Below are 27,775 nucleotides of genomic sequence, written 5' to 3' on the forward strand. Positions count from 1 at the left end.
GAACCCGAAGGTGGAGGTTGCAGTGAGCTGAGATCGCGCCATTGTACTCTAGCCTGGGCAACAGGAGTGAAACACTGTCTTTAAAAAAAAAAAAAAAAAGACTCAAAACCAGCATTTCAGTTAATTAAATCTTGCATTTTTGCTTTGTCTCATCTTAAAGTCTCCTTTATTTTTATTTTTAGTTTTTTGAGACAAGAGTCTCACTGTGTCACCCAGGCTGGAGTGCAGTGGTGCAATCTCTCCTCACTGCAACCTCTACCTCCCAAGTTCAAGCAATTCTCCTGCCTCAGTCTCCCAAGTAGCTGGGATTTCAGACATGCACCACCACGCCCAGCTAACTTTTGTATTTGTAGTATAGACAGGGTTTCACTATATTGGCCAGGCTGGTGTCAAATTCCTGACTTAAAGTGATCCACCTGCCTCAGCCCCCCAAATTGTTGAGATTACAGGCATGAGCCACTGCACCTGGCCTCTAAAGACTCCTTTAAATCTCAAGGGAAAATTGAAAGAAAGGGGAAAAAAAAGAAAAAGCCCAGACCGCCTGATTTGATTGGCAGTGTTAAGGATTGTCCTGGTCCTCAGCCTGGCTAAGACCAGTCCCTTTGGCAGGCGTGAGCAGAGAATAGACCTGTGTGGGATGAGACTGGAGGCTTGGCTCTGCAGTCTAAGAGAGAACCACAGCCATCGTGTGCTGTGTGCATGTGCATGTGTGAACACATAGACAAGTGATTTGCTGCTTACATCCAGATGCCCACATGCTCACACATGTATAGCAAAAGTCCCTGGAAAGATGCTGAAGGAAGTGCTAAAAGTGGCTGTCCCCTGAGAAGGGGTACCATGGGATGAAGGCCAGGTAGAAGGAAGAGTTCATTATCATCCTTTTTTATTGCATTATTGTTTTTTAGTATGTGCATATATTACTCTTTGCAATAAACTTTTAAAAAGCTGGAGTGTGCATTTATGCAGAAAATGACAAAGTTGCTACACAATTTAATAGAAGGACAGCGCAAGGGGGACCAGGAATGCAAACACCACGAGGACAGTGAGTCTTCATCCGTTTTGTTCACTGTTGTATCCCCGGTCCCTAGAATAGTGCCTGGCATGTGGTTGGCACTCAATACGTATTTATCAAAGTAGTGAAGGGCTGGTTCAACCATTTGATGACCTAACCACAGAAACAAGTTTGTATCCTTAAATTTCATACATGTTAGAAAGAGACAGTAGAGGAGCTACATGCATGGTACTTAAGGAAATCAACTTCACTGCAAATGTCAGTATTCTGATAGAAGAAAGAGTTGAAGTTATGGGAATGAATGAAATCAGCAAGGGAGAGCAAGTAGGGCGAGAAGGCTGTTCACCATCTAGGTGAACAGAGAGAGACAGCATGAGAATAGACCAATGGAGGGAAGACTAGTGGAGCATCATACCCCAGCAGTCACAGGGAGAGAGCTTCGGTGGGTCAGATGGTCAACAGTATCAAAATACTCAACAGAGACCACCCTCTGGGTTTTCAAAGGATAGAACATACATTAGCAGGCCTCTGGAAAGAAAATATCTTCTCCTATATACAGAGACCCTCATACTGTTTGGGGACATTGCCCCAAAAGGGCGGGCTTTGGCATGAAAGAACATTTCCACCCCAGTGGTTTGCATGCTGTCATCCCAGGTCAGGGCTGAATAATGACCACTTGGTAGACCTGGTGCTCACAGAGCCTTCGTTTGGTTGTATAAGGGGCCAAATTCACCTCTGGATTTCCTTTTTTTCCTTTCAGAATGCAGTTTCCAAGTATGGCTCTCAGTTCCAAGGCAATTCCCAGCATGACGCCCTGGAATTCCTGCTCTGGTTGCTGGATCGTGTACACGAGGACCTGGAGGGTTCATCCCGAGGGCCGGTGTTGGAGAAGGTCGGTCACTCTCAAAACAACACAATGTACTGGGTTTTCTTTTTTTCCTCTAAATATTGACTCAGCTCCTCAAAACTGAATCTTGAAATTGAGATTCTTAGATTCCTATATAGTCTGGTTACTATATCCACAGTCCATTCCCTGCACCCTTCTCTTAGCTGTGTTTGTTTTACACAAGGCATTTCCTTCCATTCCAGTATTTCTCATTCTCTTTGTCCCAGTGATATAATGAATAGAGTTTCATTTTGGCTCAAAATATGAAAAGTCTTTTCTTTGGTTTGTATTCCGTACATTAGTGTGGTCATCCAAGGCCATGAGTACCGTTCCTTATTATTTGCAGATGGTACCATTTGAACTCTACCGTTGCTTTCTCAGTTATGTATTCTACAGAGCACTAACTGTTAACTTTTCCTCTCACGACACAGGGTGGATGATTTTTACACATGTGCATTTAGCATCCCCAGGTTTTGATGAAACCCCAAACCTTTCAGAGGAGGAAAGCACTACAATGATTTGTCATAAGAACAGCTGATTGATACCTCAGGCGCAGTCTTTATGGACTTTGCTCAATGATGGCTTATGCTCTAATGCTAGTCCTCTGTTTCCCACTTAAGAAAGTAAAAGTGAATGAAGTTATTATATTATGAAAGTATTCATCCATTCTCACACTGCTATAAAGAAATACCTGAGGCCGGGTGTGGTGGCTCATGACTGTAATCCCAGCACTTTGGAAGGCCGAGGCAGGCAGATCACTTGAGGTCAGGAGTTCAAGACCAGCCTGGCCAACATGGCAAAACCCCATCTCTATTAATAATACAAAAATTAGCCGGTGTGGTGGCGCGCTCCTGTAATCTCAGCTACTCGGGAGGCTGAGGCAGGAGAATCCTTTGAATGTGGGAGGTGGAGTGAGCTGAGGTCACGCCACTGCACTCCAGCCTGGGTGACATAGTGAGACTCGGTCTCAAAAAAAAAAAAAAAAAAAGAAAAAAAAAAAAGAGACATACCTGAGATTGGGTAATTTATAAAGGAAAGAGGTTTAATTGACTCACAGTTCCACATGGCTGGGGAGACCTCAGGAAACTTACAATCATGTTGGAAGGAGAAGTAAGTACCTCCTTCACAAGGTGGCAGGAAAGAGAGAGAGTGAGGGGGAAGATCCCTTATAAAACCATCAGATCTCATGAGAACTCACTCACAATCGCAAGAACAGCATGAGGGAAACTGCCCCCGGTGATCCAATCACCTCCCACCAGGCCCTCCCTCCACATGTGGGGATTATGGGGATTACAATTTGAGATGAGATTTGGGTGGGGACACACAGCCGAACCGTATCAATGAGTGAGCGAAGTTATTTCAAAAACATCTGTGAATAATCTGCTGTAATAGAAGAAAAGTTTCATGAACTTTGATAATTCCACATCAATGAGTGAGCAAAGTTATTTTAACAACATCCACGAATAATCTGCTGTAATAGAAGAAAAGTTTCATGAGCTTTGATAATTAATCAATAACACATACCTTTTGATGTATCACATGGCTGATCCAGATGCAGCCATGAGAACTGTTTTACCAGTTTTTTGGTTTTGTTTTAAATCTGGACACGTTATTCTCATCCTTTTCATTAACCAAATAAAAAAACCTTTGGAAAGTGCTTAGATCTTTCAACCATCACCTTCCCATCCCTTCAGTGTTTGCTTGGAGCCCGTCATTCTAGCGTAATAAAGAATGAACAGCTCAGGAAGCTTAGTCTTATTTTCCTGAAGTTTGTCTGTTTCCTTTATGTTTTCCAGCTGTTACCTTTCTCTTTTTCTTTCTCTCTTAAAATGTCAACTTACAACTTTAAGAAAAGGAGAACATAACTATATATGTTTCATGTATCAGAGAGATTGGGTAACCTTCTTAAAGCCACACAGCTAAGTAAAGGACAGAGTCAGGATTCAAGCCCAAGGGGTCTGGTTTGAAAACCTATTTTCTTATTTTAAAAATAATCACCCCAGTCATTCCCAAAACATACAAATGAAACAAAGCAAACAATCACCCCAGTAAAACCTGGGAGGACCACACATTCAAAGGTCATGGTGTTTTCTCTGGGTTTTGAGATTGGGGGTGCCATGATTTCCTGTTTATCTTATTCTGACGCCTTTTAGTTGTAAGTGACAGAAATTTAACTTAGTCTCACTCAACAAAAGGGCATTTATTGACTTTTATAACTTGCGAGTCCAGGGGTCAGACCAGCTTCAGGTAGGGCTGGATCCAGGGACTCAGATGACATCACCAGGTCTTCGACTGTGTCTCTATCCCTTGTCTCTGAATCCATTTTCAGACTGACTCTGCCCAGATGGTAACAAGATGGCCTTCTGCAATGCTCGTGTAGTCTTTAGAGCTTGGGATTCCAGAAAAAGCCCAGGGAAGAGTCCGATTGTCTCAGCTTGGTTCACATGTCCATTCCTGGGCATGTGGCCAGAAGAATGGAATATTCTAATTGGGTGCAGCTGGGTTGCATGCCTGTGGGGGTGAACGTGGGCCAAGGAGAGCTTTTATAGAAATGGAACAGTTTGCTTCCCCAAAGAAAGGAATGCTGAGCAGATAAACATATGTCTACTATACTGTAGATTCCACAAGTTTATAGTGAACACATTTTGAAATCAGAAGGATATATTTGTTAAAAAGATACTGTTTATTGAATGTTTGTTATGGGCCAGGGATCTAACTTGATGCTTTGCACAATTTCTTTCCCTACCTGACACGGAGTAGACAATAAACTCTTGAAGTGATTGACTAAATTAGTCATCATGCTTTACTATTACAAGGATAACTCATATTCTACAGTTAATGGAAATTTAGGTTAAGTTGCTCAAAGCCACTCAACTTCTACTTGGTGGAGATAGAATTGAACCTGGCTCTGTCTATTTCAAAGCCAGTGTGTCAGATTCCTTTCCCTAAAGCATTCCTTGTGCTTTCTCAATTTCCTATGGCGGAGAGAGGAGACTTAGAGATAGGTGGTACCTCTTCCTGCTGGCTGCTTAGGAAGGCCCTCTTATCCTGTTTTTTTCCCTCCCCACTCCCTGGCTATACCAGGCAGGTCTTCCTACTTCTAAGGTAGGTGGGATAGATAGCCTTTCCATTTTCCTTTTCTATCTCTTGGTAGCAGGAAAAAGCATTGGGCTTAAGGGTGGAGAAGATCACAGAGAGGTTAAGTAACTTGCCCCAAGTCATGCAGTTATTAAGTGAGAGAGCTAGGACCTAAATCCAGCTAGGACCCAAATCCAGTAAACTCAACTCTGTAACAGGCTTCCTTAACTTCGACACTGTTGGATGTTTGTAGTCAGTTGATTCTTTTCTGAGGATGGCTGTCCTGTTCCTGGTAGCATTAGTAGCACCTCTACCTCCTAGATGTCAGTCTAGTAGGCATCTAGACTAGGCATTTGACTATTTGTGATAGCCAAAAATGTCTTCAGAGATTGCCAAATGTCCCCTGGGATGGGAATGGGGATGGTGACAAAATCACCATTCCCCCAACCCAGTTGAGAGCCACTGCTCTAGAACCTTTGTTCCTCATTGTGGTGCACCACCCCTAGACCTTTCTTTAAGATAATATTGTGTTTATTTAAGTCAAGAAGGCCTGGCAATAATTCTTTTTTTTTTTGAGATGGAGTCTCGCTCTGTTGCCCAGGTTGGAGTGTAGTGGCGCGATCTCAGCTTACCACAATCTCCGCCTCCCGGGTTCAAGCGATTCTCCTGCCTCAGCCTCCTGAGTAGCTGGAACTACAGGCGTGCGCCACCATGCCTGGCTAATTTTTGTATTTTCAGTAGAGACAGGGTTTTGCTATGTTGGCCAAGCTGGTCTCGAACTCCTGACCTCGTGATCCGCCTGCCTCGGCCTCCCAAAGTGCGGAGATTACAGGCGTGAGCCACCGCGCCCGGCCAATAATTCTTTTTAACAACTTCAAAACACAAGTAAAAGCAACCATAATTGGTTTTCCAGTTTCGAATATGTCCTATTGCAATATACTCCACACTACCGCCAGATAGAAAGGAAGTAAGAGCTTGTCCCTCTTCTGCTTAAATTCCCCCACTGGCTTCCAATAGCACGTAGAACAAAAATCAGACTCCTATGTGGCTGACAGGGCCCAGCCTGATTCCAGACCCCTCCGCCCCTGGCTCCCTGGCCTTGATCTCTCCAGCTACTTCCTGTTCCTTAAGGGGCCAGGCGTGTTAGGAGTAGACCAGCTAGGCAAGACCAGCTATTGGCTATTGGCTAGAGAGAGGAGCTTACGCCGCCCTTAGTTTGACCTGATTGAAACCAGAAAAGATCTCTCTGGGTCAAAGCCTCTCCTGAAATTTGCTCTCAGAAAATTGGGCTGCCTGCAGAGGCCCGCCCGGCTGTGTACGCTTGAAGGTAGAGAACAGAGCTGTTGGGATTATCCGGCGTGAAACTTCATTTTCCCTTTCCTAGAAGGAAAGCCTCTGTCCTCTGTGAAACTCTGATTTTTTTTTTCTCTTTGAGGTTATTTCTGTTTTCAAGACATAGCAAAGCCATGTAGCTAGATTTATTTGAAACGGGAATAAAAACCATAAGGGCCGCTTTCTTTTCTGTTAATTTACTGATCCTCAAATGTTTTCATCCTGCAAAGAGGGCACATTTTTATTACCCTTTTAGAAACCCTAACACAATGTTTTTATCAGTTCGCTTTCCAGAAAATGTCGCTCTTGCAGAATTAAGTAGGGGATGAGGCTGGGGAGAGGATCGGGAAGCTGACATGTATTAAGCACTGACTATGTGCAGGGAAGATACACAATATATGTCATCTCTTGAGATTGTTTTTATTTTTATTTATTTATTTCTTGAGACAGGGCCTCACTCTGTTGCCCAGGCTGGAGTGCAGTAGAGTGATCATAGCTCACTGCCGTCTTGACCTCCTGGGCTCCGGTGATCCTCCTGCCTCAGCCTCCCGCCTAAGTAGCTGTGACTGTGGGGTGCACCACCACACCTGGTTAATTTTTTAGTTTTGTAAAGACGAGGTCTCACTATGTTGTCCAGGCTGGTTTCAAACTCCTGGATTCAAGCAATCCTCCCACCTTGGCCTCCCAAAGTGCTGGGATTACAGGTATGAGCCACCGTGCAGGTCATCCCCTGTGATTTTTTTTTTTTTTTTTTTTGAGGCGGAGTCTCGCTCTGTCGCCCCCAGGCTGGAGTGCAGTGGCGCGATCTCGGCTCACTGCAAGCTCCGCCTCCTGGGTTTACACCATTCTCCTGCCTCAGCCTCCCGAGTAGCTGGGACTACAATCCCCTGTGATTTTAATGGTAGCTCCATGAAATTGATGTGTTAGATGTAGAATGAGGCTCAGAGAGAGAGGCTGAGTGTCATTCAGCTAACAGAGCAGAGCCAGCGTGTTTGACCTCATTGTCTGTGCTTTGAGAATGATCCCCTGCTGCCCCTCACTCCAGCCTCTTTCAGGATTTTCTTTCTCCATGCCCTTCCCTGGGTGATCCTGTCCACAGCCTCTCCCGATGCTGTTGAGTGTCATTGTGAATTCTTGGGTTGCAAGCAACAGCAACCGACTTGAGCTGACTCAGACAAGAAAGGGGACTTAGGAGAAGGCCAAGGAGCCTCACGCTGGATGACAGGGAAGGCTGAAGGACCAACTTGGAACTGTCAAGAATCAGGCGGCTCTAAGGGTATCTCAGCAGCAGCAGGAACTGCTCCGTTCTCTTCCCTGGACAGCACAGTCTGCAGAAATGTTTTCAGCCATTGGCCACTCTGGTCATGATTCACATTCAGAGTAGGAGCATCTCAGTGTGGCTTGCTTAGGCCATGGGCCTATCCCTTGGTAGGTGAGGGCAGGACCCTTGATTAAAGACCCCTCTCCATGCATGGACTGGATTCAGGGTTCTAAAACGGAGGTTGCTACTACCAAAGGAAGAGTAGCGTATACAGGGCAGTCAAAATATGCCAGGGTCTGCTATGCATCCAAGTTAGCTCCTCCAAGTGCTCTTCCCCTATTTGTCATGAATGTCTCTGCCTGGATATTGAGTCCCCTCAAACCGAGCATGCCCGTCCCAAACACACCTTTCCTTTTGACTTTGCCTCTCTGTGAATGGAACCGGGGTTTGCCAGGCACCAGACTGGATCCTTGGAGTTGATCACGTTCCTCCACTCCCACAGTCAGGGGCTGATTGATGAAGCTACGTCCTCGGGTGTCTGGAATCCATCCCTCCTTTTCATCTTTATGGCTCCTGTTCTACCTTATCCTGTTGTTTCTTGAATGCTTGAGCCTACTAATCTGCCCTAACCTCCAAACTTATACTTCTTCATCTGGGAGTCAGTAGCTGTCAAGTTAAAGCATCTCTCCAAGCATGTTGCTACCACCTGAGTTCAAAACTCATCAGGTACTCCCCCTTGTGTAATAACAACCACCACCTACACTGTGCTTTGTGCCAGGCATGGTTCTAAGTGTTTTGTACATATGCTGTCTTTTTTTTTTTTTTTTTTGAGACAGAGTTTTGCTCTGTTGCCCAGGCTGGAGTGCAGTGGTGCGATCTCAGCTCACTGCAACCTCCGCCTCCTGGGCTCAAGTGATTCTCCTGCCTCAGCTTCCTGAATAGCTGGGATTACAGGTGTGCACCATCACGCCCGGCTAATTTTTGTATTTTTAGTAGAGATGGGGTTTTACCATGTTGGCCAGGCTGGTCTTGAACTCCTGACCTCAAGTAATCTGCTCACCTCGGCCTCCTGAAGTGCTGAGATTACAGACTTGCGCCACCGTACTCAGCCTTGTGATTTATATATAGAAACTCTTTAAATACTCAGAGAATCCCTATCAGACAGGTACTGTCATTATCCCTTTATTATAGTTGGGAAATCATAGAGCAAAGAGATTAAGTAACTTTTTTAGCTGGATCAGAGCAGTCGAGTAACTTGTAATCAAGTACCAGTGTGGGGATTTGGACTTTTTTTTTTTTTTTTTTTGAGACGGAGTCTTGCTCAGTCATCCAGGCTGGAATGCAGTGGCGTGATATCGGCTCATTGCAACCTCTGCCTCCTAGGTTCAAGCGATTCTCCTGTCTCAGCCTCCCAAGTAGCTGGGATTACAGATGCGTGCCACCATGCCTGGCTAATTTATGTATTTTTGGTAGAGACGGAGTTTCACCATGTTGGCCAGGCTAGTCTTGAACTCCTGACCTCAGGTGATCCACCCACCTCAGCCTCCCAAGGTGCTGGGATTACAGGCATGAGCCACTGCACATGCCCAGACATTCTTTTTCTTTGTTTGTTTGTTTGTTTGTATTTTTGAGATGGAGTTTTGCTCTTGTTGCCCAGGCTGGAGGGCAGTGCCGCAATCTCGGCTCACTGCAACCTCTGCCTTCAGGGTTCAAGTGATTCTTCTGCCTCAGCCTCCTGAGTAGCTGGGATTACAGGTGCCTGCCACCATGCCTGGCTAATTTTTGTATTTTTAGTAGAGATGGGGTTTCGCCATATTGGCCAGGTTGGTCTTGAACTTCGGACCTCAGGTGATCCACCTGCCTCGGCCTCTAAAAGTGTTGGGATTACAGGTGTGAGCCACTGTGCCCAGTCTGATTTGGACATTCTTTACCCTGTTACTATGCTGTTCACTGAGCCAGGTAGTCTCCCTTAGGACATAGAAGTCCCCACCCATTGTGGCACCAGACTCACATTCCAGCCCTGTTTTCTACTTCCCTTTGCACATCTTGTATCCTAGGCAAATTGGGTGTCATAAAATATTAGGACATATAAGAATGACCATTTTGGGCACCCATAACTTGTTCATCTCAATATTTTATTATGAAAAATTTCAAACATATGGAAAAGTTGAATTAATTATGAAGTGAACACTCCTCCCCATCACCTAGATTCTACAACTTATGTTGTACTAAATTTGCTTTATCACACATTTACCCATCTGTCTCTCTATCCACTCATTACTCATATCTTTTTTTCCCTCATCTTATTTTTTGGATGTACTTTGAAGTAAATTGCACACCTTACCCCAGACGCTTCACATGTGTTCCTTTTGCCTGGTTCTGTCATCTGCTTTCTAAAATCCTTCAACATTTACCTCTAATTTCACCCAGGTCTTTACGTATACCTCACTGCCTGCCTGTTCTTCTAAAGGTATATATAGACGCATGCACAGTGTATCAATGGTATTCGAGTTTCATGGTGGGAATGTTAGGAAAAATTGTCTAAAAAGACTCCATGAGGGGAGTAATGATGAAAAAGTTGAGAGATGCTGCTCTAGGGCATATTTTATGTGGGGCTTTGCATAGATATTTATATAGGTAAGTTTATATTTTACTAAATAGCGTTGTATTATGAGTGGCTTTGATTCTGGGATTGCCCTTAGGGACAGACATCTTCCAGGACAGAAATTTTGGCATAACAGGGCCTTAATCAAAAAATCATGTCCCATGTGTGGTAGGGAACGGACAGGGGGTGAAGAATAAATTTAGGGAAACGAGAAAGGTTGATTAACTCATTCTGGAAGTGGTAGGGGTCCAGAGGAGGTTGGTGGCATTAGGGCACACAGAAGCCCTGAGGTGAGATAGGCTAAAAAATGACTCCCAAAGACATGGGGGTCCTAATCGCTGCATCTTGTAGATGTTATCTGTATTAGTCTGTTTTCACGCTGCTATAAAGGAATACCTGAGACTGGGTAACTTACAAAAGAAAGAGGTTTAATTGACTCACAGTTCCACATGACTGGGGAGGCCTCAGGAAACTTACAGTCATGGTGGAAGGGGAAGCAGGCACCATCTTCACAAGGCGTCAGGAGAGAGAAGAGTGAGCAGCAAAGGGAAGCACCCCTTATAAAACCATCAGCTCTCATGAGAATTCACTAACACGAGAACAGCATAGGGGAACCGCCCTCATGATCCAATCACCTCCCACCAGGTCTCTCTCTAGACATGCGGGGATTGTGAGGATTACAACTCAAGATGAGATTTGGGTGGGGACACAGCCACATCATATCGTTACCTTCTATGGTAAAGACTTTGGAGATGTGATTAAGAATCTTGAGATGCGGTCATTAACCTGAATTATCCAGGTGGGCTCTAAATGCTACCAGTGTTCTTCTGAAAGAGAGGCTGGGGGAGATTTGCGACACACATAGGAGAAAGCTATGTGAAGACAGAGCAGAGAGAGAGTTGAAGATGCTAGGATTGAAAACTGGAGTGATGTGGTCACAAGCCAAGGAATTCCGGCAGCCACCAGAGTTGGAAGAGTCAAGGAACAGACTCTCACCTAGAGCCTCTGGAGGGAGTGCAACCCTGCCCACACCTTGATTTCAGTGCAGTGATACTGATTTTGGATGGCTGCTGTGAGAGAATAAGCTATTGTTTACAGCTTCCAGTTTGTGATAATTTGCTATCGCAGCCTCAGGAAATGAGGAAACGCAAGGGGAATGTAAAGGACACAAGCACTGATGGACGGAGTGAAGGAAGCTTGTGCACCAAATTGAAAAACTAAAAGACTCATTTGCCTGCAAAAGAGAATACTTATGTGAAACTGGCTCCTTGGAAAACGTGGGCAGGAATGATTTAGCAGGCAGGTGGAAGGTGGAGATATTTGGTGTGGATGCATTCGAGATGACGGCAAGCCCACCCCGTGAAATATACAAAAGGCACCTAGACATTGAAACTGAGTGGGACAGAGATAATGCACAGGGCCGTCCATCCAGGGGGAACAGGTGAGGCTGATGAGAATGAGCGAGCATCCGTCAAGGTTCAGGCTCAGGTTTGCTCTTTTAATACACACACACTTTTTGTCCCAGAGAATTTGGGAGGTCAGGGGATTGAAAGAAACTTGAGTTATAGTAAAGGCAGCACTGAAGGTTGAGACTCTACAGAAGCCCAGAAAGGGATGATGTGGGCCCAGGAGGAAGCATGGGCTCGGTGGTCGGGAAGCAGTTGAGTGACGAGAGGTGTATCTAATCTGGCTTCCTTTCCTCATTTCTTTGCAGCTTCCACCTGAAGCCAATAAAACCTCTGAGAACTGCCTGTCACCATCAGCTCAGCTTCCTTTAGGTGAAAGCTTTGTGCAAAGCCACTTTCAAGCACAATATAGGTAAGACGGGGATGTGTTTAGAATGTATCACCCAAGCCCACAAACTCAATTCCTGGTAACCAGTCTCCCATTGCCAGATTTACCCTGAGATTTCCAAACAACAAAACCACAAACACCCTTCTCTCTCCCATTATAAATCCTGACTAAGCACACACTCCTGTTGTCTCTGACCTTTAGTATTTCTTCTTTTCCTTCTTCTTGGCTCCTGGGCCCTCCACCTTACTTGAAGGAGAGGTGATAAGAGGGTGATTCTATAGAAGGTAAATGTGAGCTGGGATCTCACTAGCAAGCAGTCATTCTGAAGTTGGGGAGACCCTTCCTGTTTGTTCTCTCTCCAGAGAGCCCAACTTAACAAGTCATTCTGAGCTCAAGAGTTCCAAGCATTATGGAGGATATAAAAATATATATACAGCCTGGGCCACATAGGGAGACCCCATCTGTACCAAAAAAAAAAAAAAAAAAAAAAAAAATCCTAGCTGGGAGTGGCACGTGCCTGTGGTCCCACCTACTCGGGAGGCTGAGAAAGGAGGATTGCTTGGGCCCAGGAGGTCGGGGCTGTGATCGAGGCTGGAGTACAGTGATCCGTGATCGCACCACTGTACTCCAGCCTGGGCAACAGAGTGAGACCCTGTCTCAAAAAAATAAGTAAATAAACAAACAGTAAAAAAACGTATGCAGCCTTTGACTTCAGAAAGTATGTGTTCTCTTTGAGCTTTTTTTTATATGAAAGTGCAGAGACTCATACAAGGCAGAATAGTTTCAATATTATAATGTTCAGTGAAAGCACTGACAGCAGCAGTGAAAGGTCAGAGAGGGGAGAAAACCCCATGGGCTTCTCAGAGGAAGTGTGCCTTTTGTTGGCCTCTGCAGGATGAATAGAAGTACGAATGGGTAGGAAGATATTCAACAAGAACAAATGCAAGCTTAAAGGTGGGAATGAGCACAGCAGGCAGGATTTAGATGAGGAAGTCATTGGTTACAAAGAGCCACCTCTAAGATGCTTGCCTCTGTGTGTGTGTGTGTGTGTGTCTGTGTGTTGCCAATATATGTATTCATGTATATGTATCTATGTGTGTGTGTCTATAGATATTTTAAGCCTTACAAAAAGTCTCAGGGGGTGAGTATTAACATCTGGGAGGTTGGGCTTTTTCTACGGACATATGATAAGTGGCAGAACCAGGATTTGTCCCCTGAAATATCTTTAAAGCACAAGTCCTGCCTTTTTGCTTTCTTCGCAATTCTTCTGTTGTTTTTCCAGCTAACCCTGTCCATTCATTGTGATTCTCTGCTGCTCCTTCAGTTTCACAGAAACTCTGTTCTCTATTATGGATACCAAAAAGAGTTTTTTGTATTTTTCTTCTGGATGTTGCAGTAAATCATTTCAAAGCCGTGCTTTTCTCTGAGTCGTCTGGATAATCTTCCCTTTGCATTGCTCTGCAGTGGTTTTTTGGAGGTCTCCAGGTGGTTTTCTTCACTTGTTGACTTACCTTCAAACGAGGAAATAATTATTCCGTCTTCTAGAATTTCCTTACTTCCATACTTTCTGGGGACGTGTCTTCTTTGTGTTTGCACAGCAAGAGGTCACTTAAAACTGCCCGGAAACTATCCTGATTTAGGATTCCTATTCTATTCAATAACCACTGAAAAGATAAATAGGGTATCATTATTGTCTTTAGAGGTTGATTATTTAGGAAGACCAAATAGTCTTTGAAACTAAGCTGCTTTCCACTGGTGAAGAAAAATCTATAGCACTTGATAAGTTCTGTCACTCTCTGCCTCACCAGGGACGGGGACCCTGACGAAACAGCCGGGGTGACTGTGGGCTCTCCGTTCCTGTTTGCGGTTGTTTAACGTACAGAATAAAGAGGATCGCACCCCTTGAGCTCAGATTTCTCTGTCATGCCTGAAGAAAGCCTTTCTCATTTCCTGAGGGATGTGGTTCCTCTCCAGGAGGAGGTATGCAGAGAGGAAACCTAGATTTTGTGGTCACCAGTCTTGAAAACTACTGGCCATGAAAGCCGCTTGTAGGGCATCTGTTTTATCTGTTGTTTTTTTTTTTTTTTTTGAGACGGACTCTCCCTCTGATGCCCAGGCTGGAGTGCAATGGCACGATCTTGGCACCCTGCAGCCTCCAATTCCCGGGTTCAAGTGATTTTCCTGCCTCAGCCTCCTGAGTAGCTGGGATTACAGGTGTGCGCCACCACGCCGGCTAATTTTTTTTTTTTTTTTTTAAATTTTCATTAGAGATGGGGTTTCACCATGTTGGTCAGTCTGGTCTCGAACTCCTGACCCTGTGATCCACCTGCCTCGGGTTCCCAAAGTGTTGGGATTACAGGGGTGAGCCACCGTGCCCAACCGGGCATCTGTCTTATCTTCAGGTGCCCAACGCAGAGGGTGCTAGAACCAAAAATAAAGAGACAGAGGAAAAGCATAGAGGAAGAGAAAGAAGAACATTTAGAACGAGGGAAAGGGGACTATAAGGTGAAGCGTGTTAGAGAGAGGGGAGGGATCACCGATCATCGCCAGCAGGTCAAATTCATCTGTGTCCTTGTACAATTCATTCACCTATTTCTCTGTCCAGTTCCCCTCTCGTCCCCATACTCTTTTTCCTTCTTTCAAATATTCAAGTGCCTGCTAATGTGCTTGGTCCAGCAGTTACCATGAGGAGTAGAACTCCCGGCTGAATCCTTGTGGATTCTTTAGAGATTTCATTCATGCCCTACTGTGTGCTGGGTTGTCTTGTAGGTGCTGTGAACAAGACTCAGTCCATTCTCAGGGAGCTCACATTCTACCTGGGGGAATGTTAGATAATGTACAAGTAAACAACAACCTGTGACAGCCATCAGCAGAAAGATAAGGAGTCACTTGGGAGGCGGGGGAGTGGCCAACATTCCATAAGGCGGGCAGGGAAGGTTTCTTATCGGAGGGATGGTGGAGCTGAAAACAGAGTGACAAGGAGTCTACCATTTAATAACTGGGGACAGAGTATTCCAGGCAGAGGACACAGCACAGGCGAAGAGCCAGAAGTAGGAATAATCCTGGCAAGTTCAAGAAATGGAAAGCCCAGGGTAGCTGCCAAAGAATAGAGTAGCTGGGATTACAAGCATGCACTGGAGATGGGCTGGAGAGTTGGGTGGGGACCTGGTAGGGCAGGTTTTCAGTCCAAGTGTGCGGGTTTTAGTCTCAAGGACACAGGAAGACACTGCAGGGTTAAAGGAGGGAGTGATCTAGTTCATCAGTTTCAGAAGTGACTGTTTTTTTTTTTGTTTTTTTTTTTTTTTTTTTGAGACAGAGTCACATGCTGTCACCCAGGCTAGAGTGCAGTAGCATGATCTCAGCTCATTGCAACCCCTGCTTCCGGGGTTCAAGCCATTCTCCTGCCTTGGCCTCCCAAGTAGCTGGGACTACAGGCATGTGCCACCATGCCCAGCACATTTTTGTATTTTTAGTAGAGATGGGGATTTCATCATGCTGGCCAGGCTGGTCTCGAACTCCTGACCTCTAGTGATACACCTGCCTCGGCCTCCCAAAGTGCTAGGATTACAGGCATGAGCCACTGCACCCGGCCCAGAAGCAACTGCTTTTTATGAGCAATGCAGGGAGGCGAGAGGAGGCAGGATCAACAGTTGGTGTTGCCACTGTGGTCCCAGAGGGAGAGCAATGGTGGTTGGAACGGCAGAGGTGGCGGTAGAGATGGAGGGAAGTGGAGGGGTTTGGAGTATGTGTTTGGATGGAGAGTCAGCATCTTTCCATTAGTCCCTCTACCCCTAACCCCTCACCCCAGTCTTGCTAACGTGGTGAGGGGTAGAGGGACTAAGGGAGAGATGAGAATCTAGGATTTACGGTGACTCTTGGGTTTTTCTATGATTATAACTGATGAGTGCTTCGGAGGACAAATCGAGGGTGCTTTGAAGTACATGCCTGACTTGGCGTGGGATGAATCGGGGGTGGGGAGGACTTCCGAGGAAGTGACATTTGAGCTGATTGGATATTATGGACCATCAGTGCCCTTTGGGTATTTTTCCTATAGCACGATGAGTAAGAGGTGAGGTGTTCACGCTAAAGATGAACTGGCAGTGGCTGAAAATGCCTGCTTTGTGCCTGCTGATAAAGACAAGGTGCCGTCAGGGATGCCTTGAGGTCTGTGAGGTGGTTTCCTGCAGTGGTCGGTAGTGGCAGTGCCTGGCTGGCGGCTCCTGCTGTCCCTGACTCTCTCCTGGCTTCCTCTCCTTGGGGAGGGCTTGCCTGGGATGGCATCAGCCTTCTTGATGTAATTGACGGATGTGTTATTATGGGTTAATTCAGAGGCATCGTCCCTTAAACCCCTTTTAAGGGGCTGAGTTGTTGACTTTGGTTGAGGGAGAGAAGAGGAACCTCCAGTACTAGAGTGTGGAAGATCCTGGACTGTAGCAAAGATATTTAGTTATTCTATGTGATTATCATCACAGTCTAAGAGTGTCTGCAAGTCTAACAACCAACGATTGTGGCTATGTTGGAGTTTTGGCTGGAGGAGTGTGTCTGTGTGTGTGTGTGCACAAGTTCTTCATGTCCTTCATAGCCTTTATCCACAGAAAGTCTAAGGATGTTTTTGAAGGCTTCCTCAGAACAGATCTCCGAAAGCTGAGATCTTGCTTATGTATTGGCATAATTATTGCTGTTTGCGTAGACGTCAGATCCACTGTCCAGTGAGCAGGTCAAGTGGACTGGGTTTGAGGTGAAAGATGTGTGTGTATTTGGCAGCAGTTAAAGGGCAGAGTGACAAGAAATTCAGGGGCAAAGCCTAGGGCTCATTGGTGGGCATTTGTAGCAGGTGGAAGAGCAAACCGCAGCCCTGAGTTTTAGTAGCACTGACAGGGTTAGCTTTGTAACAGAAGCAATTTGACAAGGAGAATGAATAACTTAGGGAAATGGGCCTGTGAACATTGAAAGGCAGTGGGGTGATTTTGTGTTCCTTTGCCCCGTGAGTGCGCTTGCAAGACAGCACGGCAGGACTGTGAATGTCCTGGAGCGAATGGGGAGAACGGAGGCATCCGTCAGGCCACATTGGGGTATATTGCTGTAGCCTGGTAACGTGGCCAGAGCTTTTTGTAAAAGTGAAGCTGCCTCTCCATCTTCTTCCAGATGTTGGTCACATCAGTCTGTCCTCATTTCTCAACCTTTGATACATGGATATATTTCACATCTTTCCTATAGTTTCTTATGAAAACATTATACTTTTTCATTCTTTATTTTATTTTATTTTTATTTTTTTGAGACGGAGTTTTGCTTTTGTCGCCCAGGCTGTAGTGCAATGGCACGATCTCAGCTCACTGCAACTGCAACCTCCACCTCCCGGGTGCAAGCGATTCTCCTGCCTCAGCTTCCCAAGTAGCTGGGATTACAGGCACTGGCCACCACGTCTGGCTAATTTTTGTAATTTTACTAGAGATGGGGTTTCACCATGTTGACCAGGTTGGTCTCAAGCTCCTGACCTCAGGCGATCGCCCGCCTCAGCCTCCCAAAGTGCTGGGATTCCAGGCATGAACCACCGCGCCCGGCCCATTTTCATTCTTTCAATATAAAATTTGCCCATTCTATTTGTTTTTCTACAAACCACTCATCGCTTGCTAGCAGATAGCAGTTGGTGGCTCAATGTAAAAAGTCATATTCCTGAACTGGTTTCATATGTTGCAATGCTTCAAGAAGAATGCAACCCGGCATAGTTTTAGCGGGCTGAAAAACACGAAGACGTCAATGAAAAACATTCTCTCTCATTGGTTTACATACTTGTGAAATGGGAATTTGGGGATTTCCCAATGACCCAAGTATCTCCTTCAGGCCAATTTTTTGCCTAGGTACGTGATGGACAGAGGTGGAGAAGGATTGGAGGAGAGATGCAGTGGCAGAGGAGACCCCAGAAATGTTGGGTTTCTGGCTGGCTGGCGCTCACTGTCGGATACAGTGCTTTCAACAAAAACACTAACTACCGTGGGTCTCCCAAAGGCAAATGACCTGAGGCAGCAGGGGCGATGGAATGTCCAGTACTGGGGCCTGTTTTCTGTAATCAGGTTGATGGTCTGATAAGTTGTATCCAAGATAACTGACTTGTAATGGACAGATCACCCAGGAGTGCCTCAGGCGGCACCCTCCCCTTTATGTTCCTGTTTGTCCCTGGATTTTCCTATTTGTCTGCTCAGTGGAAAACCAATCAAACAAGACGGGCACTTTCCACAAGGACTCAGGAAACCTGTTCTGATACCAGCTTTGGCTTTACTTGCTGACTTATCCCGGGAATGTCATACAGTGCTAAGAGTATGGACTTCAGAGTCAGACTGCCAGGGTGGTCTTGTTCTGTGTCCTCAGAGAAGTTAATGTAGATTTTTACAATTAGTAATGTAGCATGCAGAGAAATCCCTTGCATCATATGATAGGAGAAAGAAAATTGGTACGTACATGTGGAATATAAAAGTTGCATTTCACCTGGGCACAGTGGCTCACGCCTATAATCCCAGCACTTTGGGAGGCTGAGGTGGGTGGATCATGAGGTCAGGAGTTCGAGACCAGCCTGACCAACATAGCGAAACCCCATCTCTACTGAAAAAAATACAAAAAATTAGCTGGGCGTGGTGGCGGGCACCTGTAATCCCAGCTACTCAGGAGGCTGAGTAGGGAGAATCGCTTGAATCCAAAAGGCAGAGGTTGCAGTGAGCTGAGATCACGCCGTTGCCCTCCAGCCCGGGTGACAGCATGAGACTCTGTCTCTAAAAAAAAAAAAAAAAAAAAAAAAAGTTGCATTTCATTTTCCGAGCTCCATTTTAAAGTAAGGGAGTATTAAGTTTAAAAGAGTTGAAAGAATATAAATGAACATTATATGTATCTACTCTGAACCAATTGACACCTCACTGATTTCTACTAAAGAACACAGGAATGATATGAGCATGGAGTCGGGAAACCGAGCCTAGCTTTCTTCCTTAAGAGCCGTGTGTTCTTCAGCAGATTACTTAACCTCGCTGTGCTTCAGGTTTCTCTTCTGTACAATGGGCATAATATCAGTTGCTATGGGTGGTAAACGGGTTCATCTATGCTCAGTGCTCAGAATGATGCTCGATTCTTAGTAAATGCTATTGCAATGTTAGTTATTACTTTAAGGAGTGACTTCTGTTGTTTCTTCTTCTGTACAGTAAGGAGGGTGGGTGGTGTCAGTGGTTCTCTACTATGGGTGAACACTGGGGTCATTTGGGGAGCTTAAAAGCTCCCAGGATTTTAGAAAGATTTTGATGTCCCGACCCCTCTCTACCCACCTTGAAACAGAATCTCTGGGAGTGGGGCCTGGACATTGGAATTTTTTTAAAAAGCTTCCTGTGGTTCTGGGGCACAGTGAGGCTGAGAAGCAGGGGAAGAGATGGCCCTGAGATCCCTTCAGCCTGGAAGTTGGCATGCTGGATTTGTATGGCAGGGACGGGTTATAGCTTCCCTTCCCATAGTCAGTTCATTTATATATGTCCTAAAGTTTCTTTTCCCTTTTTACAAAAAAATGGAGGTGAAAGTCCTGTAACATGAAGTTAAACACTCTAAAGCATGCAATTCAGGGACATGTACATTCACAGTGTTGTGCACCTACCACCTCCTAGTTCCTAACCATTTCATCACCCCAAAATAAAACCTGGTACCCAGTAAGCAGTCAGCCTCATCCTCCCTTCCCTCAGCTCCTGGCAACCACCAATTTGCTTTCTGTGTCTATGGCATTACCTGTTCTGGATACTTCATATAAGCGGGATCATGCAATATGTGCCCTTTCATGCCTGGCTGCTTTCATTTAGCTTACTGTTTTCAAGGTTCACCCACATTGTTGTACAGACCGGGGTTCATTCCTTTCTATGGCTGAGTTGTATCCCACTATGTGGATGTACCATATTCTGTTACCCATTTGTCTGTTGATGGATGGCTGGATTGTTCCCATCTTAACTATTGTGAATGGAGCAGCTATGAACACTTGTATACAAGTATTTGAACACCTGTTTTCAATTCTTCTGGGTATGTACCTAGGAGTGGAATCACTGGGAGTGGAAATGCAAGGGTAATTCTGTATTGAATTTTACCGCCAAATTGTTTACGTGTGATTAAACGTTCGCCTCTGTTCTTCACCCTCACAGATCTTCCTTGACTTGTCCCCACTGCCTGAAACAGAGCAACACCTTCGACCCTTTCCTGTGTGTGTCCCTACCTATCCCCTTGCGCCAGACGAGGTACGTGAGTGTCGCGGCTTGCCCAGTGAACTTGACTTCCATCCTTACTCATTACGGGGAACCTTCTGGCCTCACACCTGCCATTTTCTCTCCTTTGCTTCTCAGCCAGCATTTCTCTGGAAACCAGCCCTATAGCTGGAGGACATTCAACTATTGAAATTGACAGAGTAAAAGGTTACTGTGTCCCTTCTCTAACTGAGGAAGGAATTATGAATGTTTGGCACAATTGCCAGACTTAGGTCTGTGGCCCATTCAGAAGTTGGCACGGACCCGTTGGTCTCACTTGGTCACACGGAGGCAAACTAGAGAAAATCTGTGGCCACCTGCTTTTTTTTTTTTTTTTACCCCAGCTTTATTTCAATTTCAAAAATCTATTTTCTTCTCTGGGAAGGTGTAGGAAAAAGATATCTTTAAGGAGCAAAGAAAGAGGAAAAGGGTTGTTTGGGGAAGATGAGTGACAAAGAAAAGTGGAGGTAGGGCTGGGTAACAGGCACTATGGGCCGAGTTCTATAAAAGTAAGCCCAGGCTGGGCGCGGTGGCTCAAGCCTGTAATCCCAGCACTTTGGGAGGCCGAGACGGGCGGATCACGAGGTCAGGAGATCGAGACCATCCTGGCTAACACGGTGAAACCCCGTCTCTACTAAAAAAAATACAAAAAATTAGCCGGGCGTGGTGGCGGGCACCTGTAGTCCCAGCTACTCGGGAGGCTGAGGCAGGAGAATGGCGTAAACCCAGGAGGCGGAGCTTGTAGTGAGCTGAGATCCGGCCACTTCACTCCAGCCTGGGTGACAGAGCGAGACTCCACCTCAAAAAAAAAAAAAAAGCCCAAACCTTCGCAGTGACCAGGAAGGCAAATGGCCAATGACCGTGTCCTGGCATGTGGGTAAGCTCCTATGTGGGGCGTCTTTTCTGGCATTGGAACAGAGGCATTTCCTCTTTATGTTTCCCACCTCCTGAAGTGCCATTTCTCTTACCCTGTGCCTGTTGACATCTCCTGCCTTTAAGATGCAGCTGAAGGCCGGGCGCGGTGGCTCAAGCCTGTAATCCCAGCACTTTGGGAGGCTGAGACGGGCGGATCACGAGGTCAGGAGATCGAGACCATCCTGGCTAACACGGTGAAACCCCGTCTCTACTAAAAAAAATACAAAAAACTAGCCGGGCGAGGTGGCGGGCGCCTGTAGTCCCAGCTACTCGGGAGGCTGAGGCAGGAGAATGGCGTAAACCCGGGAGGCGGAGCTTGCAGTGAGCCGAGATCCGGCCACTGCACTCCAGCCTGGGCGACAGAGCAAGACTCTGTCTCAATTAAAAAAAAAAAAAAAAAAAGATGCAGCTGAAGACATGACATCTTCAGAAGGCCTTCCTCGGCAACTCAATCTCCCTTTCTGCTCTAAAATCCTGTGCTGCTGATATTCTGCACTAGAAATATAACTATTGGCTTATACTAGAACATGGCTCATGCTGTCTATCATCAGTGACACCATCAGATAATGTCAACTTATAGATGTGATGATCTAAGACTCCTAGCCTGACACAGCGCAGCACAGGGGTTAAGACCATTGACTCAGGAGCCAGACGGCCCAGGTTCGAATCCCAGCTCTATTAATTAATTACCTGTGTGACTTGGGCAGTTAGTGGAGTACAGATCAAGAGAAACAGTGGCTGCAAGACTGGGCCTTCATATGCTGGTGGGAAGGAGAAGCGATTTCCAAAGGAGACTCTCACTAAGGAGAATGTCATCAGTAGTGTTGATTTGTACTGAGAAAAACACCTTGACTGCTTTAATTTTCAAACTGTGGAGTTTGTTTTTGTTTAAGCTTATCTATTTAACAACTAGAGCCTTGAGATCGGACATCTCTATGGTGATTCTTAATCAAATACTTTTTTTCCCCCCAACTCGCTGGAAAAGTAGCTTAGAAGATTTGGCTCTACCCTGCCACCTGGTGACAATGTACCAAGTACAGGGACACAACCAGGAAGTAGAGATTAACTACGTGCTGAACTTGATCCATTATCTTTCTTTTGTTTTTTTTTTTTTTTTGAGGTGGAGTCTCGCTCTGTCACCCAGGCTGGAGTCCAGTGGTGCCATCTCTGCTCACTGCAACCCCCGCCTCCCAGGTTCAAGCGATTCTCCTGCCTCAGCCTCCCGAGTAGCTGGGATTACAGGCGCCTGCCACACACACTCAGCTAATTTTTTTGTACTTTTAGTAGAGACGGGGTTTCACCATGCTGGCCAGGCTAGTCTCGAACTCTGGACCTCAGGTGATCCAGCCGCCTCAGCCTCCCAAAGTGCTAGGATTACAGGTGTGAGCCACTGTGCCCGGCCTTGATCCATCATCAACAATGTCGTTCACAGTTCCTGTCAGTCCTTTAAGGGTGTTGCCCCTTCCTGTTTTCCAGGTTCTTGAGTGTCACCTTGGTCTTCCCCTCTAAGAGCCAGCGGTTCCTGCGGGTTGGCCTGGCCGTGCCAATCCTCAGCACAGTGGCAGTCCTGAGGAGGATGGTTGCAGAGGAAGGAGGCGTCCCTGCAGATGAGGTGTGATAGAATTGCACTGGGGCCTGGTCATTGGATGACAGAATGCTAAGTGAGCCAGCTGTCTAGGCTGTTTAGGCCAATTTGCGGTTCCCAGGTGACTCCAGCATGACTCATGGGTTTCTGTTTGATTAGTAGTGCCTGGCGTCTGGGATGACTGGGCCTTGACTTCTCCCTGAATTGACACAGAATGACCAGAAAAGAACACCTTTGCCTTCCAAGAAGGCGATGACGATTATGATCATAATAATTCCAACAATACCTACCCCTAGGTAGTGCTTACTAAGTGTGAGGCACTGTTCTGTGACCTTTCTATTCATGCCTGGTTTAATCACAGGTGTCCTGTGCAGTAGACATTACAATTATCCTCCTCTTACTAATGGGGAATAAAGAAGCCCTGAGAGGTTAAGTGACTTGCCCAACGTCACTAGCTAGTAAGTGGCTGAGCCAGGATTTGGATTTCGATGGTTTGACTTCATAGCCCAAGTCACCACTGTGTATTTTCAGTCTTGGGAATATAAACCAGGACACTAAAGGAACAGTGAGTGAAACAGGAGGACCTGCTGAGAGAACTGAGGATGTGTGATGTGAGAGAGAACATCTGGGGGAAGCTGGGATGGCTGTGTTCTACTTGTTTTCTTTTCAAATGAGTCCTGCTAAAGGGATTGGATTCACGGTGCCTGGAGGGGCCCTCATGAGGAACAGGGAGGAGGCCATGGTGGCGCTAAGCCACGTGGCAGGATGGGACAGCCCTCAGGGTGATTCAGTAGCTCCCTAGGTTTCTGAGCCTGGACGCAGTACGCGATTGGCTCTGTGTCCTTAACTGTGAAATGGAAAATTAACACTTCCCTGACTATCTCATGGGATTTTTTTTCAAATCAAAAACTATTTTTAACCTTGTTGGGAAGACATGCCACGCATACAATAACGTCTACCTACCTGAAGATTGTGGTTTGCTGGCTTTCTCTACATTCGTAGCTATATTCCTATAACCTCCACGCTTCCTCAGCCTCCCCATCACCCCAGTGGGCTCCTTTCTGACCCTGCCCAATCAATCCCTCTGACCTCTATCGCCCCTCCTAGAATATTTATGACTCTCCCAGGTAGCGGCGGAAATGTGTGTATCTTGCTTTGTAAACTCTAAAGGGCACTATGGGGAGTTATTGAAAGAGACGGAGAGAGACGGGGACAGTGGATGAGAGTCCTGGGGAGAAAGTGGCCGTAAGAAAAGATCAAAAGGGAGAAGTCTATGAGAGGGAGCGTTTGAATAATTAAGAGCATGAAAAATCCGGCAGGAATTTGAGAGGTGTGATGTGTTGGTTCAGGGAGATGAGAATCACTTGGGGATGCCAGTGCGGGATGAGCATTTTCCACTGAAACTTAAAGTCATCTGTTTTGATGTTTTGTTTTCTTTAGCTGGCAAGTGTATTGCATATATATTATCTAAAATCATAGATATATGTATTTGGATTTATTTTTCTATTATTATTATTATTATTATTATTATTATTGACGGAGTCTCACTCTGTCACCAGGCTGGAGTGCAGTGGCACGATCTCAGCTCACTGCAGCCTCCACCTCCAGGGTTCAAGTGATTCTCCTGCCTCAGCCTCCCGAGTAGCTGGAACTACAGGCGCCTGCCACCACGCCCGGCTAATTTTTTGTGTTTTTAGTAGAGACGGGGTTTCACTGTGTTGGCCAGGATGGTCTCGATCTCTTGACCTCATGATCTGCCCACCTCAACCTCCCAATGTTTTGGGATTACAGGGGTGAGCCACCGCGCCCGGCCTGTATTTGGATTTATTTATGTCATCTTATGCTATTTACCCTGTTTTTCTATTTTGTATTGCCCCCTAACCCCCCAATTTTTAGATTGAGCAGTCTTCTTCTTTTAGAAGATGATTCTTTTAGATTGAGCAATTTTTCTTTATTTCGTCTCTTCTGGGATGAAGTACATATACATTATATTTCCATTCTTTCAGTGGTTATTAAAATGTCAACTTGCGTAATTACTAGTCTAATGTTAATCTTCCCATGTAACACAAGGATCTTGGCATGGCATTAAATCCCCTTATACCTTTTTGATTTAGATATTATTGTCCAGTATTTTAATCCCTTCTCTACCTCCAACTGTAATAGTAGTAATAGTTATTATTTTAGCTTTATATAGTCGATAATATTTACTATTTTCTTTGGTTCATCATTTCTCCTACAACTCAAGTTTTCTCTTTGATTCAGGTTTGTAAATCCTGAAATCTATGTATTTATTTATGATTGAATGAATAAATGAATGAATGAATGAATGACAGGATTTTCCTCTGTTGCCCTGGCTGGAGTGCAGGGGTGTGATCATAACTTACTGCAGCCTTGAACTGCTGGGCTCAAGGGATCCTCCCACCTCAGCCTCCTGAGTAGCTGGGACTACAGGCTCATGCCACCATGCCTGGCTAGTTTAAAAAATAAAAATTGTGTAGAGATGGGGTCCTGCTATGTTGCCCAGGCTGGTCTTGAACTCCTGGGCTCAAGTGACCCTCCCTCCTCAGCCTCCCAAAGTGTTGGGATTATAGGCGTGAGCCACTGTGCTCAGCCCTGAAATGCATCTTTTGAAAGAGAACTTCCCAGGCAGTGTACCTCGAATAGGTTATGTGTGCTAAGATATTGATTTCTTCAGCCTTCGGGGTAGCAGAGTTGGGTCTAGGGCAGTCAGGGCCACCACAGTAGTCACCCCTCTACTCTGCTACCAAACCATCTCCTATTTACTTCAAAGTTTGGTAAAAATATTTTTTTTATGTATGCAATCATGTGAAAAAGGTTAGTAAACCTATTCAGAAATTTTTTCACTCCGTAGTAAACACTCACTTTTTGTTCACATGAGGAGGGCTTTATTTTATTGTCATTTTTCTGTGCTTGTTTAGCTGGGTGTAAAACTTAGATTTTTTTTTTTCTTCAGTTTCTTTTTTTTGTCGCACTTGAGATGTCTGTGGACAATCTAATTGTTATATCTACTATGCCTTACTACTAAAAATAAGTAGCCAATTAGAAGGAAGGAAAGGGTGAAAATGGGTGTTGACTATCAGTCACTTTTAGATTTCTTATCTGTTGATTTCTCTTTCAGAAATCAAGAGGGAAAGTGATCTTTCTCATTTCAGGTGATCTTAGTTGAACTGTATCCCAGTGGATTCCAGCGGTCTTTCTTTGATGAAGAGGACCTGAATACTATCGCAGAAGGAGATAATGTGTATGCCTTTCAAGTTCCTCCCTCACCCAGCCAGGGGACTCTCTCAGGTATAACAGGTGCTTTACACAATTTTATTTGGCTATGATGAGTTACAGGTTTCAGAGGATACTCTTTAGGTGCAAAGGCGTAAAACATCCAGTTTTAGCACTTGGAACAGTCAGACTTATTATCCCTGGCATTTGTTGTGTGCAGATGGTTGATATTAAAAATTATTCAGCTAGCTGGGCGCGGTGGCTCACGCCTGTAATTCCAGCACTTTGGGAGGCTGAGGCGGGTGGATCACGAGGTCAGGAGATCGAGACTATCTTGGCTAACACGGTGAAACCCCGTCTCTGCTGAAAATACTAAAAAACTAGCCGGGCGAGGTGGCGGGCGCCTGTAGTCCCAGCTACTGGGGAGGCTGAGGCAGGAGAATGGCGCGAACCCAGGAAGCGGAGCTTGCAGTGAGCTGAGATCCGGCCACTGCACTCCAGCCTGGGCGACAAAGCGAGACTGTCTCAAAAAAAAAAAAACAAAACATTTTTCAGCTAATACAGGGATTCTCAAAACCTTAGTGAATATCAGAATCACCTGGAGGACGTGCGAAAGCAGATTTCTGGACCCTACCCACAGACTTTATGATTTGGGTGGCCTGGGGTGGGGCCTAAGAGTTTGCACATCTAAGCGAGTTCCCAGGTGATGCTGTTGCTGCTGGTCCAGGAACCACACTTTGAGAACCACCATTTGGTATAAACGCTGGAGTCATCTTTGCCGTCAGGATTCCTATGGGTCAAGGTTTGTGTGTGAAGTAAAATGTCTACAAATTTGAGCAGTACATGGTTAAAGAGTTTATTAAATGACTTTTTAACAAAATAGTTCCACTTCTTAATGCTTGTCTTTCCTATACCATAGACTGGCTAACATGGTCAGTTTCTAACAGTCCTTTTTATTTGTAGGTCAGGATACATGTTGGCCAAGTTGCTAGTGAAGAAGACCCATATATAAATATATATATATTTGAGACATATATATATATATTTGAGATGGTTTCTCACTCTGTCACCCAGGCTGTAGTACAGTGGCACGATCTCAGCTCATTGTAACCTCTGCCTCCCGGGTTCAAGTGATTCTTCTGCCTCAGCCTCCCAAGTAGCTGGGACTATAGGTGCCTGCTACCATGCTCGGCTAATTTTTGTATTTTTAGTAGAGACGGAGTTTCACCGTGTTGGCCAGGCTGGTCTCAAACTCCTGACCTCAGGTGATCCACCTGCCTCGGCCTCCGAAATTGCTGGGATTACAGGCATGAGCCACCATGCCCAGCCTGAAGGCCCATATTTAAAGGACCCTATGCCAGTGTTACATTATACCCTAGATGTTTCCTATGCCCTGGCCCCATGTTTTAGCCGGCCTAGGTAGCAGCCTATAGGAACTGGATGTTCGCAGTTCTCTGAGTTGACAGGGAGATGCTGGGCACTGGAATCTAGAACAAGACATTAACTGACACTGACTATGTTACAACCCAGTGAAACAAGTTCTCCTTTCAAATTCAATCATGACGGACACATCTTTTCCTTTAAAGTCAACAGTTCAGAACTGAGATGCAAATGGACGATAGTCCAATTCCTCTACTTCCTCATTGGTAGAGATTCTCATCCATCTCTGTATACTTCTTTTGTTGGCTTTCTAAGAGAGTGGATACCCTGGGGTTCTGTAATGAAGTCATAAAAGCAACCAAAATTATTTTGGAGTATTTTTCAGATGCCTTGAAAAGTATTAGTTAAATTCTTGTTCCTGTTTTAAAACTATAGGGT

General features: G+C 45.4%; 1 protein-coding gene across 2 annotated transcripts in view; it reads left to right on the forward strand.

Moving 5' to 3' along the window:
- USP43 (ubiquitin specific peptidase 43) overlaps positions 1–27,775 on the forward strand; it is an 84,260-nt gene that overhangs the window by 9,306 nt on the left and 47,179 nt on the right. For both annotated transcript variants that reach the window (XM_003912335.5, XM_009189668.4), the window contains exons 2-6: positions 1,773–1,904; positions 11,889–11,992; positions 20,125–20,217; positions 22,615–22,750; positions 25,897–26,032. In XM_003912335.5, coding sequence (XP_003912384.3) covers positions 1,773–1,904; positions 11,889–11,992; positions 20,125–20,217; positions 22,615–22,750; positions 25,897–26,032 — 601 coding nt within the window. The remainder of the gene's footprint in view (positions 1–1,772; positions 1,905–11,888; positions 11,993–20,124; positions 20,218–22,614; positions 22,751–25,896; positions 26,033–27,775) is intronic.

The sequence above is a fragment of the Papio anubis genome, chromosome 17, assembly GCF_008728515.1.
Source record: "Papio anubis isolate 15944 chromosome 17, Panubis1.0, whole genome shotgun sequence".
NCBI lineage: Eukaryota > Metazoa > Chordata > Mammalia > Primates > Cercopithecidae > Papio > Papio anubis.